At 37.4% G+C, this 16,864-nt stretch overlaps 1 protein-coding gene across 1 annotated transcript; it reads left to right on the plus strand.

Moving 5' to 3' along the window:
• Window positions 1–2,716: 2,716 nt before the first annotated feature.
• LOC124166878 (stress-induced-phosphoprotein 1-like) lies at window positions 2,717–16,814 on the plus strand. Its single transcript, XM_046544590.1, has 6 exons — window positions 2,717–3,176; window positions 3,383–3,592; window positions 7,763–7,916; window positions 8,261–8,361; window positions 13,338–13,464; window positions 16,309–16,814. The coding sequence occupies exons 1-6, from the start codon at window positions 3,159–3,161 to the stop codon at window positions 16,434–16,436; spliced, it is 738 nt and encodes a 245-aa protein (XP_046400546.1). The 5' UTR covers window positions 2,717–3,158; the 3' UTR covers window positions 16,437–16,814.
• The last annotated feature ends 50 nt before the right edge of the window (window positions 16,815–16,864 follow it).

Raw genomic sequence — 16,864 nt, forward strand, 5'->3', positions numbered from 1 at the left:
AAACTACCCTATTGGTGACGATGAAGGCTATGTGGCTGGGTGCATTGTCATGGTGGAGCTTTACCATGTTTTTGATGTCACCCCTCACACGAGCGACTTGATGTGCCGTGGCATTTCAATCTCTGTAGCACCTACTGGGAAGAGGCTGGGTCGACAATTTCTCCCTGCTATACAAACTCAAAATGAACGATTCCTTGGGCATCAAAAAAGACAATGAACATCGTTTTCATTCGAAACTTGCTCATTTGCACTTTCTTGGGGGGAGGGATGATTTTGTGAGCCACTCGCTGCTCTGCCTTTTTGATTCTGGGTTGTACTCGAACATCCAGGATTTGTCTCCAGATATGATAAAGAATTCAGAAAGTCCGGCTCATTTTGAATCAAATCCAACAATTCTTGACAGTGCAAAGTACATGTAGTAAGCGCTGTGTTACAAAGTCGAAAAGCAAATTTCACTTGGAGGCACGTCTTTGTACTCAGACTGCTAGGAGCGAACTGCCGACTAGCTTCAATGGAAGGGCAGACCCATCACCACATTTCCCATCCCTTTTAACCCCGCTGTGATGGATAGTTGAGTCACAATAAAATTATGTGCATTACTTTCATGAAGGACCTTGTACTTCATGATTGCAAGTAATGGGAACAAAAACTAATGGAATACCAAGCCTAGGGTTTGTTAAAGTATATGGTCCAATGTATAGAAATGAATGCTCCATGTTGCATTGAAATTGGTTGATTCTTTTAGGCAATACAGTTCTTCATTCTCAGGTGTCTTGCTTTTTTTACCGACAGTAGCCTCTCCTCAGACACTAATTGTAACAAGAAGGGTCATTCATTGCTGCTGGGGAATGTGCCCCAAGGTGCAAGAGTGGGTGCCTTGTTGTCTCCTACACAGCTCACTTTTTGGGAGAAGTTCTGCCTTTGGTCACACAAAGATGGTTAATAGGGTAGTTTCCTTCATCAAAGAAAACGAAAGGCATTGATTGCGATTTGTTACCCACCATTAGTGTATTCATAATACACAAATTATTTGGTTTTTGAAATACCGGTTTAGACGAATGGCAAGGGTCAAATTTTATCCTCATTTGAAAAAGGCCAGATTGGCGCCCATGCGATGCCACTCCATGTGACGTCACAGGGACCTAGTTTCTACACGAGAGGATAGGAGTTATATATCGTCTGAGGTTACCAATGCATGCATGAGGCACAGAGCTCAGGGAAACATGTCTTAATAATCACCTATTAAAACCGGCTAAGTTCGGAAAGTTTTCTTCGTTTGATTAGGTATTAATAAACCTTTTTTAAGCCAAGCGCTACCATCCAGCAAGGTACTCAGCTATCCGCTAGCATCCTGCGATGTATCAGCGCTAAGCCTCGCCTCAAGGTCACCTCACCGGGCGGGAGGGGGAACCAGAAATACGACGTACGGAGATATTTCCCGGCATTCATACTTAAGCGTCGCGTTTTCGCGCGCTTGAAAATTTTCACTTTTCATTTAATCGCGAAAAATAGATGTTGTCATTTAAAAATCTAAAAGCGTGAAATACATACTCCAGGAGTAATAATCTTTCGATTAAAGCAATAAAAAAATAATAGGAAACCACCCTATTGTTTTTGTCTGGGAATTTAAATTAAAAAAAAATAACATCACAGCATTCTAGCAATTGCATACCAACCTAGTGGACATTAAATGCCTGATGTAAGCCAGTTATTTCACGATAGTTCATGACCTATATTTCTACATAAACAACCAAAAATATTAACGTCAGTTGTCTTCTGCTTAGTCATACGAGAGAGGTGTTGGCTGGATGAGGTAGGTATATCGGCCGTGTCACCCACATAGCACAAAATATCTTGTAGATATCTATAAAATATCTTCAATGTCTTGGATATCTTAAATATCTAATAGATGTCTAGAAAATATCTACAATGTCTTGGATACTATAGATAATATATCCTACTTTATCATGCCTAGAATATTCTTGTGTTGCACAGTGGGGACCAGGGAGTTCGCTCCTCACCTACCCCCCTCGAAATATTAAAACATGTTTACTATGCTTCATAAAAGAAAAAAATCATTAATTTTCAAATTTGAGGGGGGGTCCAGGAGTCTGAACCCCCCCTGAAATATAAGAACACATTAACTTTGCTTCAGAAAAGAAAAAAAATGAAAAGTCATCAATTTTTATGTTTTGTTGGGGGGGGGGGGGGGGTCCGGACCCCCTTTGCCTTCCCTTCCCCCCCCCCCCCCCCCCGAAATCCGAAACATAGAAACACATCCACTTTGCCTCATAAAAGGAAAAATTGAAAAAATCATCAATTTTTATATTTCGGTGGGTCCAGAATACACAAACCGATCATAATGATAAACTGTGTTGAAATTCTTGCCTAATTTTGAACCATCTGGGTGGGGGGGCACGTGCCCCCCTCTCCCCCCATAAATCCTCCTATGTTGGCTGGGATCATTAGCGAATCATTTACCCTGAATTTTCCCAGTGGATCCAATTTGAATCAATGTCTAGAAAATATCTTCTCAAAGATATCTTATAGATATGTATCGGAAAAGCGGACATTCAGATATCTACAAAATATCTTGAAGATATTACAAGATATTTTCTAGACATTAGCTGAAGACATTCTAGATATTTTCTAGACATCTAGAAGATATTTTGTGCTATGTGGGCAGAAGCCTGAAATGAAAAAATCTGAATATATTACTAATTTACTTTCTGCTGTGTAAAGGCTAATTTATTGATATTCATTTTGCATCATATAAATTATCTACTGACCATTAATATCCTGTAAGTACTTGAATGACTCTATTTCTCAAATATCTGATACGTTGCATGTCTGGCATGGGCAAATGCACAGATGTTTTCACATAAATATTGCCATCACAAGTCGTACCCCTTCAAAAAGTCAAACAATTTTCTGTTCGATAAATATGTACATTTTGAAATAAATAAATGATAATGTCCATTTCTGGTTAACTAGATATTTATTAGCTCCCTATTAGAATCTTTAGAAGTAAAAGTCCATTGACTACTTTTGCCGTCCTCGAGGAAAGATTTGAAATTACCGGCTTGCGCCAAGTATTATTTCATTAGTCAGTTGTTTTAGCAGAATGCGGACAAGGCAAAGAATTTTTTTTTGGTAGAATGGCGAGTGCGGACGAGGTAAACCCTCCCATTTATCTGTCATATTTTTAATTTCATCGAACTATTATCTATAAAATTTGTTTTCATTGAACCGTGTGTGAATATTGAAGAAGATAAATCAATTTGTGCCTCTATAATCAAATATTTCTTAATTTAAGCCAGGGTCAATTACCTACAGCGTTATACGCTTGCGTCTATTTCTTATGTAATTTTAACGTTTTTAGGTTCAAGAGCAAAAAGAAGAGGGTAATAAATGTGTGAAAGATGGAAATTACATCAAAGCTGTGCTCCATTACACCAATGCAATAAAATTGGATCCCCAGAACTTTTCTTTATACAGCAACAGATCATTGGTCTTGTTGAAAATGCAGCAATATTACTATGCTCTTCAAGATGCCAATGAAACTATCAGGTTGAAGCCTGACTGGGCCAAGGTGAATTTATAAATTTTAAGGAATAATTTTAATTATTAGGGTATAAACTTAAGCTTTATAAACATTGGATTTTTTAGTCTGCATCATTTCGGTTTAACGTAGCAAATTTATGCATTTGATTTCATCTATTTAAATTTATATACATTTTAAGATGCTAATTTTGACAGCCTTTTACTACAAGTAAACTAGTGTTTCTTGCTTCCTCTTTGTTTGAACCATAACATTTTCTTTGAGCATCTTTCTCAGATTCCTGTGGCATTTCCACGTTTTCCCTCGTAAGTTGTCGTTCATTTAACCTGGAATAAATGATCTTATGAATTCACCCAAATTATACAATACTCATTTTTTCGTTTGGTTATGAATTTAACTGCATTTTCTAAAAATTTCCATTTTGCTAAAGTTAATTTCTCACCTGTTGACTGTGGCAATATTTTCTCTTTCTGTGGATTCAGTGTAGAATTTTTTAGTAAAATGAAGAGTGAGTACGTATTTCCCAGTTGAATCTTAGCGATTTTCTATCCCATCATCCCTTGCCATATCAACTGGGCCTTATCTCGAGTCTGGCCACTTTTCGATGGAATAATCTCTTGTCACTAATTTATCTTGTAGAATCCAGGCAAAGTTATCACCTTTTACCATGTTGGCTGTGATTTTCTCAATTTTACTTTTTCAATCAAAGGATATCAGCTACCATTTCTAATGCTGAGGCTGAATTTGATATTTTTTTATGATTGGGGCGTAAAGTTTTTCTGGTTGACCAGCATCTTTCAGTACTTCTTATGTTTGACCTGTTAGGGTTGAAACAAGCTCTAAAGATTGAGCTTCTCGGCAACAATAACACACTCATAATAGATGTGTTCATGAAGTACTGTCATTCTTCCATATGTATTTCTCTGAGAGGGTTGGACACTTTGATGTATTACGTCCAAATTGCGTATAGATGGGCAAAGTATGAAACAGCAGTGGGGTACATTGTTTTTATTGCTCAGTGTATCAGATTAGGCTACCACATAATTGATAATGTTGGTATTTCTCTCCATGCCTTAACTAAAATTCGATTTTTTTTATTCATCACTGTGCTTAATTTCTAAAAATTAGGTAGGCACATGATTTTCAAGTAAAAGCCGCTGCCTCCATTAAAACTTCTGATTTTTTTAACTTGTAACAAAAGTTATAATGAGGAATCATGTTTTACCAATTATAAAAACACTATGACTTTTTTGACATTATCCATTTTCCCTGAGACATTCTGGAACGACATTCCAGCTTGTTCTGGCTGAAATTAAGCGCTGACTAACCACGTAGAACTTCACTTTTTCCTGGAAAGTGGTGACAGTACAATCTTCTCGGGATATCATTCGGGTAAGCTCCTCAATCGCCATTACTGCCGAAGTATCAATGGACTTCTTTTCCATCGTCTTCAGGCCTAATGGCGATGGGAAAGAATTCCATCAAAACGTTGGCAGCGATGGAGATCGAGGAACTTACCCAAATGATATCCCGAGATGGATTTACTGATTAATCACCTTCTTCTCAACCTATAGGTATCCAGTGTAAAATCTAGGCCTTAACTCTTTCGCAGATGAGTTGATTGTAACATGAACTCAAGTTTAAACTGGTCAAAATTACCAGTATTTTTCCATTTCTAAATCCTTCGCTCACTTCTCGAAACACGGCCCTAACCAGTTTATAGATGGTTTGATAACGTCACAAATTCATATTGAGCAGGTTTTTGCTTTTTAGGTTCGTACTCCCCTCCACATCATATTGGACCTATGTGGTTAATTGTTGTTTATCCTGTCAAGAGGGATTGTTTCCTTTCAGGAAAGGTTCACCTTGAAGCTGAGCTCAAACGGTGTCATCTACTTCAGAACATTGGGCAGCTACATTTGCTTTTAATGGTTTTTGGCACAACTTTGTAGAAGTTGAAGTTCAAAATTGACAAAACGGCTTCGTTTTCTTCCACGAATTTATTTTTTTGGTGCAACTTGTGGAAGTTGAAGTTCACAAATGTCAAAATGACTTCGTTTTGGTACAACCAAAAAAATTAGTCCGTGGAAGAAAACAAAGTCATTTTATCATTTGTGGGCTACTTTTGCATTTTCTTAATTTCAAATTTATGAGTGAATGACTGAATGAGGAAGATTTTTTTTTCTGCCACTTATTCTTCGCTTCCATCAACCAAATTCTTTTAATGAAATGCTTAATCAAGATGCTAGTGTACAAGTTGTCTTTCTGGAGTTTTCTGAACCTTATGGGGGCCATTGTCTCGAAAAATGTAATAATTTTTGGGTATCAATATTCACTTGCTAAAATAGTTTCTGACGATGCCCCTTCAGCCCTCCTATCTGTGGAAGTATTTCATACTCCCCTCTTTTACAAGCTTGTTGAACCAACCCTAGTTGAAGCAGGCTCAGTGAGTGACACCTTTTAAACAAAAGGTTTTACAAATTCAGAAAAATTCATGGCAGAATATGTTTCCACATTATTTATTTCCTGAAGTGAAAATTGTTCAATAATAGAGCCAGGTGGCCTTTTTTCTTCATGTTCTAAACTTCCCTGTTAGAATGTCTTGCTCCTTTACCAGTCCTTTTTAGTTTTTCCCTAGACAATTACCAAACATCTTTGCCTCAAGGAAAGGAGGAAGACAAGGATGTGCATTGTCCCCCGAACTTTTTAATCTTTACATCAAGAAATCTGTCAATGAAATCAGAGACGAGGCTTTGGGTGTAAACATCCTTAGAGAAATAATTGGTATGCTGCAATTTGCTGACATCATAGACAAGACAGAGGATAATATGAAGAAGACTTGGACAAATGTGGAAAGGACAATGATCTATCATCTGCTAAAAATCAACAAAAAGAAGATACTAGTATGCAGTGAGATTGATAAGGCTAGGACAAATATTAAACTAGGAACACAAAAGCTTGAAGAGTTGAAAAAATTTTGTTACCTAGGAAGCTGAGTAACCAACGCAAGACAAAGCAAGAAAGACATAGCTAGTAGAAAAGCGGAGGCAAAGAGGGCTTTCTATGAAAAGAAGAATGTACCTGAAGCTGAGAAATTAGTATACAATTAAGGAAGCAATTCATCAGATGCTGCATAAAGAGCATGACTGCTTAGCGGATATCATTCCAAAGAAAACTCGAAAGTGGGTATCTCCAATCTCTGGATAACTTTAATTGACACCGTACCATTTCATCCACCCGAGAGGGGTGGATATGGATAATGCCTCTTTTCAAAAGTGGGACGTCGACCCAAGTTTTACCCCAAATGTTTGAAGGAAAGGAAGAAAGTCATGATACAATGCCTTAGCACAGCAAATTGGAGGGTAGGTATGCTGACAAGCTGTGGCACAGTACTTCACAAGTCTGAATTGCCCTCATGCCTTCATCCATGTCTCTGTTCATTTATGCTGTATAGATCCAATGGCATTCTCCGGTTATGTGTCATGTCACTGCTAGGTGGGAAGAGTTGAATTTTGTATGCAGCACCGTGCAATCTAGCTTTTTTTCCTCATCCAAGCAAGAGCTGCTGAGGGCGACCAAGAGAAGCCAATTTTGCAGGTAATTGCTGGCCTCAGCGGTTACTGCCCTACTTAAAACACCAATTGCCATTTACAGTGGAGGGAATGGGCAAGGGTGGGTGCAAGGAGTGGTAATGCCACCAACAGAGGTTCACCAAAACAAACGAACCCATCACTTGTTCTTAATCTTTTACGTTGTTTCTCCAGCAGCAGCACTCAGGACCCTTACTTCACATAGTTCTTTCCTAACTCTTCTGTGTATTTTTCTTTTGGTGTTGTTGTCAGCAAATCCAGAGGTGACTTGATGCTTTGTCACAAACTCTTCTTATACATATCTTGAGGTCTTGACTCTATTGGGGCCAGTTATGTGATGTTTATGAAGTTAAAATATTGAGAATGCAAACCTTGGTCAAATCGAGTTCTTCCATTTAATGTCACTAGTTTAACTAAATGTTATAATAAGTACTTTGCTTAACAGTAACTTCCAAATAACATCAATATAAGCTTATATTGATGTTATTTGGAAGTTACTGAACCTAGGTTACGGTTGTGTAATTTTCCTGTCATTAGCCACCGGCTATTACGAAACTGCTTCTTGGTTTGTAAATAATCCCTGAAATGGCTGTTTACTTTAATTTTTTAGGGATATTTTAGGAAAGGAGAAGTGGAATATGCCACTTTCCACTTCAGCGATGCTTTACTTTCATACAAAATGGCTCTAGATCTACAACCTGATGACCAAAGTATCATGGAAGCCATTAGACGAGCTACTCAGGGATGGCAGAAAGACCGGAAAGGTATGCACATAATTTCTGGGTTTAATATATGTTAATTGCTTCCCTATTCCATATTTTATAATATTTAATTTATAAAAGACATATATGTAGTAATTTCTTTTTCAAATTTCAGAATTGAGTAAAGCTTATGTTGTAATTCAGTGCATTGCAAAGTATATACTTGGATATTAAATACCTATGTTCATTGGATCTCTGTCCAGTGGTGTTCCTCAAACTTTTCTCAGTAAATGTTGTTGACCATATGCAAAATGGTAATTATTAGTTGCTTTAATGAACTTAGTTTAATTCTGGCATATTGTAATATCCTAATACTGATATTATGTACCTAAAACTTTAATTTTCAGCGGATGAACAAATCCCATGGTTAGGTGCTGGAATTGGAATTATAATTGGTGTCACTATTGTGATTGCTGAGCATGTATTGATGCAAAAACCAACTCTTGGTGTAAGACCTATTTATTTTGTTATTTCATTCACTTTTATTGTTATGTTCATTTATTCTTAACATCTATTTCAGAAGTATGAAATATTTAAACTATTCTCAATTATTTACTACTTCTCTGTGTTACTCCTCCACTAACTTAACTGTCAATTTTAGCTGGGAACAAATAGTAGTTAGACGTTAGGAATTCACTATCTAATTGTTATAGAGACTTCTTGTTATAATTTTCTATCGAAACCCTGTTTGAGAATAAGATTGAGGCCTACAGAAAATTCCAACTATAGATAAATTGCTCTTACTTATGAACGTTAGCTTTTTAATCATTGCATTAAGTCCAATACACCCATGTCTCGTATAGCGCAAGGGATGCGTTCCTTGGGGTCTTTGCGCTATACGAATTTGCGTTATACGAGAGCGTTTTAACATTGGGAAGATAGGGATGCGTTCCTGGTAGCATAGGTCCTGGGTATTGAATTTCCTCTAAAACATATATATTCCCATAAATAGCCTTAGAAAACATTAATTATATAAATGTTTATAGTTTAAAACATCTTTAAAGATAGTATGCACGCATTTGAAGACTTTTATTCACGTTAAAAAAAATTCTTACGTGCTTTTGAAATTCCCTCCTGTCGTGCGGGTGGGCTAACATCTGCTATCTCAGGGGTTCGTAATGCATTGCCGGCAGTTGACGATTTTTCAAACCAGTCTAAAAACATCTATTGTGTCACCCAGGCCCTTTTGTCGCTCATCGAAATGACAGGCAAATGCTACTTTGAATGCCATTTCATAGCTAGCGGAGTTTAAGAATGATAAATCATTTTCATTTGAAGTCCTCCGAGTCATTAGCAGCTACGTGAAACAGTCTTTAAATTCCTTGAAACCTGACCCAGGTTTTCCTTCCCTGAAAATGAATGAACGAGAATGCATTCTTTTCCCAAAGAATATCGTCTCGTCAACACTAAAAACTAGTTGAGGGGGAAAGGAGCCACTTTCAATCACAGCTTGGAGTTCATCAGAAAATGTTGGGGTGACTGCGCTATCAACACTTGCAGATTCACCTGATATCGCCGCACTGAAAATACCTGCTTGCCGTTTAAATTCTGGAACCAACCGGAGCTTTCACTAAATGTCTCGGAGCGATTACCACTCTCGTCTTTTTGCACAGATTCACTATGAACTTTCCGTATGTGTAGACCGCTTGGTTGAAGTTGGTGCGGCTGAGGTCACAGATGTTTTAACTTCGTCTTTATTCAGAATAAGGCATCGTGCGTTTAAACTTCCGCGCAATATCGCTTTGATGTTCTCCATTTTCAAAGCAATTGACCTATATCAATTTCTCTTCTGGGTTTATGGTTTTTCTTGATAAATTCTTGATTTTTCTACCCGAATTCCTATTTTTTGCCATTTTATCTTGGTTTTTACTCTGCATGGCTCTTTCGACATCACCTTCTACTGCTGAACTGTATTCTTGAGACGCACAGGGCCTATGACTGCGGGGTGGGGAACGAAGCTATTGTGTTTGAGACTCTACAGTGGACCCTCTTATATGTTGATGCTATTCATGCGCAACTCGGCCACCGCTCCATTTTACCCCGTGAATACCGATGACCTTGAAGGCTTAAGCGTTGACCCTCTACCTGGAAGTCAATCGCCCGATAACCTATGACGGCAAAAATTACGTCTCAACCAGTATTGCTTAAAAAAACTCATTTCCACTAGCCCCACGCTTAATTAATGATCTAAATTAACTCATTCTGTTAAGGAGACGAGATAAATTACTTCGGTAGGCCGGCTATCTGGACCCAATGACGAGTAATACTTTTGGCCATTGCACAGCAATGGATTTCTATTAATATATAAACAAAAAAGAAGATTTGAGGCAAGCAATAATATTAATATGCGTAAAATGATAGAAATTTCGTGTGTACTTAGCGCAAGTTCACGTTTTATCACGAGAGCGTTTAAGATTTTTGATTAGGCTACACTGCGTTGCAATGTTTCCCCGAGGAACGACTTTGCGCTATATCGAAATTGCGCTAATCGAAATTGCGCTATACGAGACATGGGTGTATCTGATTTAAATTGGTATGATAAATCGATATCAGAAGTCAGTTTATCTCCATCACATCAAATTACTTTGCCAAATCATAATCAATACTTTGATAATTTTTGTGCTGATAGAGGGTAATGCAATGGATTATTCCCAATTATGTATACTCTGTCAATATCAATGATATAAATATCATATTTTGGGCGTAACGAATGTTGAATTCAGTCAAGGCTGTCACTATGCATTTTTTTGTGCTGCTTTTGGTAGTGGAGGGCAACAGGCTTATATCGTTTTGTTATCCGTCTGTAACCTGAAATGCTTGCTCGTCTTCATTCCCAATAGATTCCTCAAGTTGATTTTATATTTGTCTTGGCACATGCCATTCATTTCCGTGAAATCCTGATGGAATGATTCTCCTAATGCCTATGAATTGGGTCCTTTCCAACAATAAGTCTAGCATTTCTATAAGCTGGTATTTGAGCGTAAATTATGATTATCATCTATCATGATTACTACCATTTCTCACTAATTGGGGGCATTTGTTTTTCTATGATAATTGAGGACTACATTTCAGAATGCTTGTCATACTAACTGCTAACGTAGAAGAAGCTGTGTTGACTATACTCCTGTAAACATTAATTCATAAATATTTCTATATATCTTCGTTGGTGCTGGGATATTTGTGAGCTTGGCTTTATGTTCATTACATCAACTGAGCGAAGGCCAAATTGGGTAGGTAGAAGAAGATAATAGGGCTCAATGTTGGAGTGAAAGGTATTAGGCCTTACTGCTAATTAAAGTAGGAATTTAAATATGGGGAGGGGGTAGGCCACATTGATTGGTAAATGCTCCTTGTAAACCCATCTTAACCTGTGCAATTGCTTCCATAAAACATTTTTCATCACCACTCAGCTATAATTTCAAATGTATATGCTGCACACATACTATCCCAGATAGCACAAAGTAAGTGAGTTAACCGTTTCTTATGGTTTTCTTAAGGAAAAAATTGATAAGCAGCTTATCGTAAGCTAAGGGACTTATATAAGGCAAGGGTAAGACGTTAGGGACGTTTAGGTAAGGAATGCCGTCAAATATCCTCAGGCAATGTAAGTCACTTCTGTTGGAGCGCCAAAGGCGGCTGAACAGCGTACTACACATGCTACGCGGCTCATCTTGACATGAATTTAAAGGCTATTGGGGAAATTTAGCGAGTTTTTATGAGGGCTGAACAACTGATAACAGATTTTCCCGTAAATAGAAAAAAATTAATAACTGCAAGCAACCGGCTAGTGAAGATATAAAGCATAGTACAAGTACTCTATCCACGCAGCGGAAAGAAAAAAAAATAACACCAGGATGGATCCGAACGTGCGACCCTCGGAACCGAAGTACTACACGCTCACCACTACACCACGGCAGTTGTTGAGAAAAGTTAGCGTAGTTACTAATTAAATATCCAATTATGTAAAAAAAAACTTGTTTGGCATGTGCATGAAAAACTGAATTTATTCAAGGTCCATACATTTTAACATTTATGAATTATAAATTATGGTTTGATAACCCGATGACTACAATACGTATATTAGATGTTCCTTCCGGCATTTTTATATTATTCTACGTTGGTATTCTTGTGAAATTGTGTTTTTCTTACGACCTTCGTTAAGCTATCAGTTCATAAATGTGAATGATTTTCAAATTATGGCGGTATGATGTTATTTCTCCTCATAATATAGAAGCGCCAATAATAAAAACATTGTTTTAATGCATAAAGGCCTTAATTAACACTCTGTAACGATGGGATAATAACAGCATCTACGGAAGTGCTGAAAGTTTGGCATCCATTTTGCCATTAGTCTGGATGTTTGTCGCCCTGGCCGTACGAAACCCATAACAAGCTTACTTGAGAAGCGACTTCCTTATTTCTTCCTTTCACCTTATCTCAATGACTTATAATGTGCTAGCTGGGATTGAACTCCTAACTTACCCAATTCCATATACATATATATATGACAGGCAGATCTAGGGGGGGAGGGCATGGGGGCACGTGCCCCCTCCCTAGGCCTTTAAAAACCATGCAAGATTTTGAATACGGTCCCATCATCATTGCGTTCGTTTTGTATTACGAGGTATCCTTGTCCCCCCACCAGAACAAAATCCTGGATACGGCCTTGCTTGTGCCCCCCCCCTGCTCCCACCCCCTCCAGAAAGAAATCCTGGATCCGCCCCTGTATGTAGTGGTATTTGAATCTATCAACTGTTTTCGTATTCCAAGGTTAGTTTCTCATTCAAAATTCATTAAACATAAACTTTAAATCATCGAGAAAATCCCATAGAAGAAATAAATATTGAAGGTCATGTTAATTGGTGTTCTTTTTATTACTTATATCTTTATGATGAAATGAAGTAAATAATAAGTGTATATATTATAAGGAGTTATATCTAATGTAATAAAGAGAACAGTTAATAAAATGGGAGATAATTAAGGCTCCTTTTAATTGTGATTTAGTTACTTACTCTTAAATATTTGCCACGAATTAATTATGGAATTTGACCATCTGCAAAATGCCATGTCCATTCCACCATCAATGTCTTTTTTTGCTGTTTATTGATGTAAGCAATTTGTTTGATGTTGTGCAGTTGTTCGCCAAGAGAAATTTCTGTGATTTCTCCTGATTCTGGAGTTACCATAATATATATCACTAAAAATGGTTTACAAAAATTCCAAAATTTAATCACTGGGTTTTTGGACATTTCCTATAATGTTTGTATTCTTATCAGAGAAAGGCTTTGTGTGTTGACAAAGTTCAAGGCAAGCTCAAGTAGTTAATTTTTATTGATTATTGTTGATAAGTTTATCTGTGAGATAAAAAATTGATTGAAATAATTAAAGTTTCAGTAACTAATACTGTCAAAATTTATTTTTCAGCACCCAATATTAATGGCCTTGCTTACCATTGGAATAGCTATGCTTGGATATGGAATTGCAAGAGGATTTCGATACTATGTCAAGTGCCAGAGAAAGGCATTACTGGAAGATCCAAGTGCGTTTCTTGGTTAGTATGAATGTCTAATTTAAATATAAAGGATGTAAGTTTTTTAAAAAAAGGCATATCTTTTAAATTTACGATTGAATGGGCAGCTCCTCCGACTCATGTGATAATCAAAGCACTGCATAGAACAAATGACTTTGTACGCAATCACACGCATGGGTGAAATGTCATACTCTAGCGATGAAACTTGACATGAAAGAATCATTTGGCTTAGCCTTAGGTGCTTGTAGCATACCCTAAGCCAATTGATTTTTTCATGAGGAATTTCATCCTTGGTGTATAACATTGCACTCATGCACGTGACTGCATACAAATTTTTTTGTTCTATGCAGTGCTTTGAAAAATGTCCGTGGCAGAGTAGCAACTAATTGTAAGGGGGCATCCATTAAGTGTGTGAGGCATTAAGGGAGGGGGAAGGGGGTCAATCTCACGTTGGGATCCTGGCAAGTATGACATAATTTTTTATTCTGCAAGAAACAATGGAAAATTGTGATCTTTGTAACCTTAAATACTAGTCTTTACTGACTCTTACATAAAAATAATTAAACAATTTTTTAAAAATTAACCCAACACAATGAAGCATAGATTAAAGTATGTATTTGTACTGTAGGGGAACCTGGGGCAGAACGGGGTAAGCAATTTTTTAGTGGAAAGAAAGCGGCAGTAACTATTACTAGTCCAGGTTGTTGCTTAACTTAATAGCAACATAAATCTGGACTATATATAGTTATTGCCATTTGTGCAGAACCTTTTTTCTCACTTTAAATAATCACTTACTCCTTTCCACCCTGGGTTCCCCTATGTACGCATTTTGTACAATCTCACGTGAGATTAGAGGAAGGGGGGAGGGGGTCGAACCAAATCTCATGATATCTCACAATGGGGGACAGGGGGGCCAAAAATCACCAAAATCACCTCGTGTAGTTAGTGGATGACCCCTATAAGAGGGTTTATTCTATGACAGTGGCTTAGTTAGCATGACCTCCATCTCCTATGCCACATTGTGGACTTGGGACGTCAACACCTTGTTCTGTTAACCCAGTCTGAGATTTGCCTTGTGAGAAGATGGCTTGGTGGTGTAACTGGTAGCATACCTGACAGGAGATACGGTTTTGAAGCCCGGCAAAGCTGAATGATTTTTTTATGGCAAATTTCATCCATGCAGTGGGGGTTTTGGGAGATAAAATCCCCCCCACCCAGAACTTAGAGAATATTTTTGGGTAATTTTAATGAAAATTTTTGTAACTAATATTAACCTTTTCCCTACTAAAGACATAAATATACGTGTGGATGTTTCTTGACCCGGGAGACGAAAGCCGTTTATTTTCATCTGAGATTTTCTTACGCAAGTGAACGAAAGCCGTATATATACGTTTCCTATCTCTCCCCCTTTTATGACGGTCGCGGGTGTACGACGTCTTTGTTTCGGGACCGAACACTGCAGGGTTTAGGCTTTAACCTCGGAATCCGGGAGCAGGTACCCTGACCCCTCGTCTTTTATTACCCCTCTTAGCGGTAAGGGACCTCAGTCATGCAATTGTTTATCTAGTTAGTTTTCGAAATAAATATTTGTTCCTTTCTCAAGAAATATAAACTAAGAATTAAATTCTTTGTCTTTTGAGCTGCGTTTACAATTTTTAAACGAAATTCTACAATAATTATTAACTTATATCTCGAGTTCTGTATGAACATCAACATGGAAATTGTTGCTGCATTAAATGCGTTAATATTGACCTTAGAACTTGTTTAAAATTTGACAATGCTCAGAAAAAAATGAGGAATTCAACTCAAAGTCTGCAATTTACGTGCAAGCAACAATTATCCATGTGCTAAATACATATAAGCAATACATAAGGTGACCGCAAACCAATGCCACAGGTAGGGTCGTAAACCCGGAAAGGAGGGAGCACAACTACTCTCGGAGTCCGAGATAATGCGGAGTCCCAGCGGGGAGGGGTCGAAAAAGGTTCCGCAAGACCCTTCTTAACGAATGTCCTCCAAAAATGCTCTGTACCATGAGAGAGAAGAGTCTTTTGGGGCTTAGTACAACAGTCATACTAAGAGGAAAACTCCGTCGTCTCGAAGGGTTAAGGAAAGGGATGAATCACAAATAAAACATCAAACTATTCACACAGCCGTAAAACTTACCATTTTGAACCATTTATCTTAAAAAAATTTTGGGGTGGACCCCCATGCCTCCCACTTACCATGGTGTGTATTCCATACCCCTCAGTGTTAGATGTGGCTAAACCCCCCACCCCTTAGCCTTAATTCCTAGCTGCACCCCTGATAGCATGTGATCCTGTTGGTTGATTTCCTTTTGTGATAATACCCTTCAAGTATCATTTAACTTCCATACATACTTCTTTGTTGGCATCTATAACTTTTGCTGTTTCAGTAGCCTATCTCTGTAGTCAATTAGGGATCTACTGCCCACTGTCCGGTGGCAGTCTAGAGCCTTTGAATTAATTCACTTGCCCTGTAATGCTCTTAGGCTTTTGTTACTTTAATACATCAAAAGTTTAGAATACTTTTGGGAGGGATTATTTATTAAATTTTGTGCCAACATTAATTATTCATTGAAAAAGATATATACATAGCTAAAATAGGTATACATATTTGCCTCTTGGATTGTCATGCCAATTTTAAAGTTTGGCTTTTAGGCATCAATAGATTGCCTTCTCCTGGTCTGATGTAATTTGAATTTGCAACCTTCTTTCACTATCAAAAGTGATCTGCTGTTACCATTTTTTGATCAATGATTTGCCTTTTTGCATCACTTTTTAAATATTTTTTTTGTTTGAGGGAACTCATATTTCAGTGAAGATAAAAATTGTGACTTTACAGGTGAAAATAAAGAAGAAAATGAAGAAGAAGTAGCGGCTGAGGATGACACTAAAGGGAGTGGTAATGAGCGAGGGCATCGCTATACAAAAGCTCAAGCGAGGCAAAGGTTTAAGAAAGGAAAGAGTTAAAAATAATGTCTCATTTTGGATCCAACTTTGATAACTGTGAGACAGTTAACATAATCAAAGCTAATTATGATGACCATGCTGCCTATTGAATATGACAAGCTTTAAATAATGCAGAACCAAAGGGTTTTCACCTCATTTTGATCTCTTACGAATACCATCCTTTATTTGTCTATTGTTAAAGTTAAAAAGTTTACATATAGCTAGGTATAACAAAGTATCTACTGTAATGATTATGAAAGGTTTTTGGTATGAAAACATTCCATTTGCCACACTTTCTACTTGAATTTTTAATATAATGACCATAAAAAAGGAAAAAATGTAAGATTTGCGTGATCTTTGTACATTATAAAATTAATGGTCATACATCCTTGTTTAGTTGAAAAATAAAAGGATTTCGGCCCATACGTTTCAATTTTTTTCTTTAATAC

This window comes from Ischnura elegans, chromosome 10, assembly GCF_921293095.1.
Source record: "Ischnura elegans chromosome 10, ioIscEleg1.1, whole genome shotgun sequence".
Taxonomy (NCBI): Eukaryota; Metazoa; Arthropoda; class Insecta; order Odonata; family Coenagrionidae; genus Ischnura; species Ischnura elegans.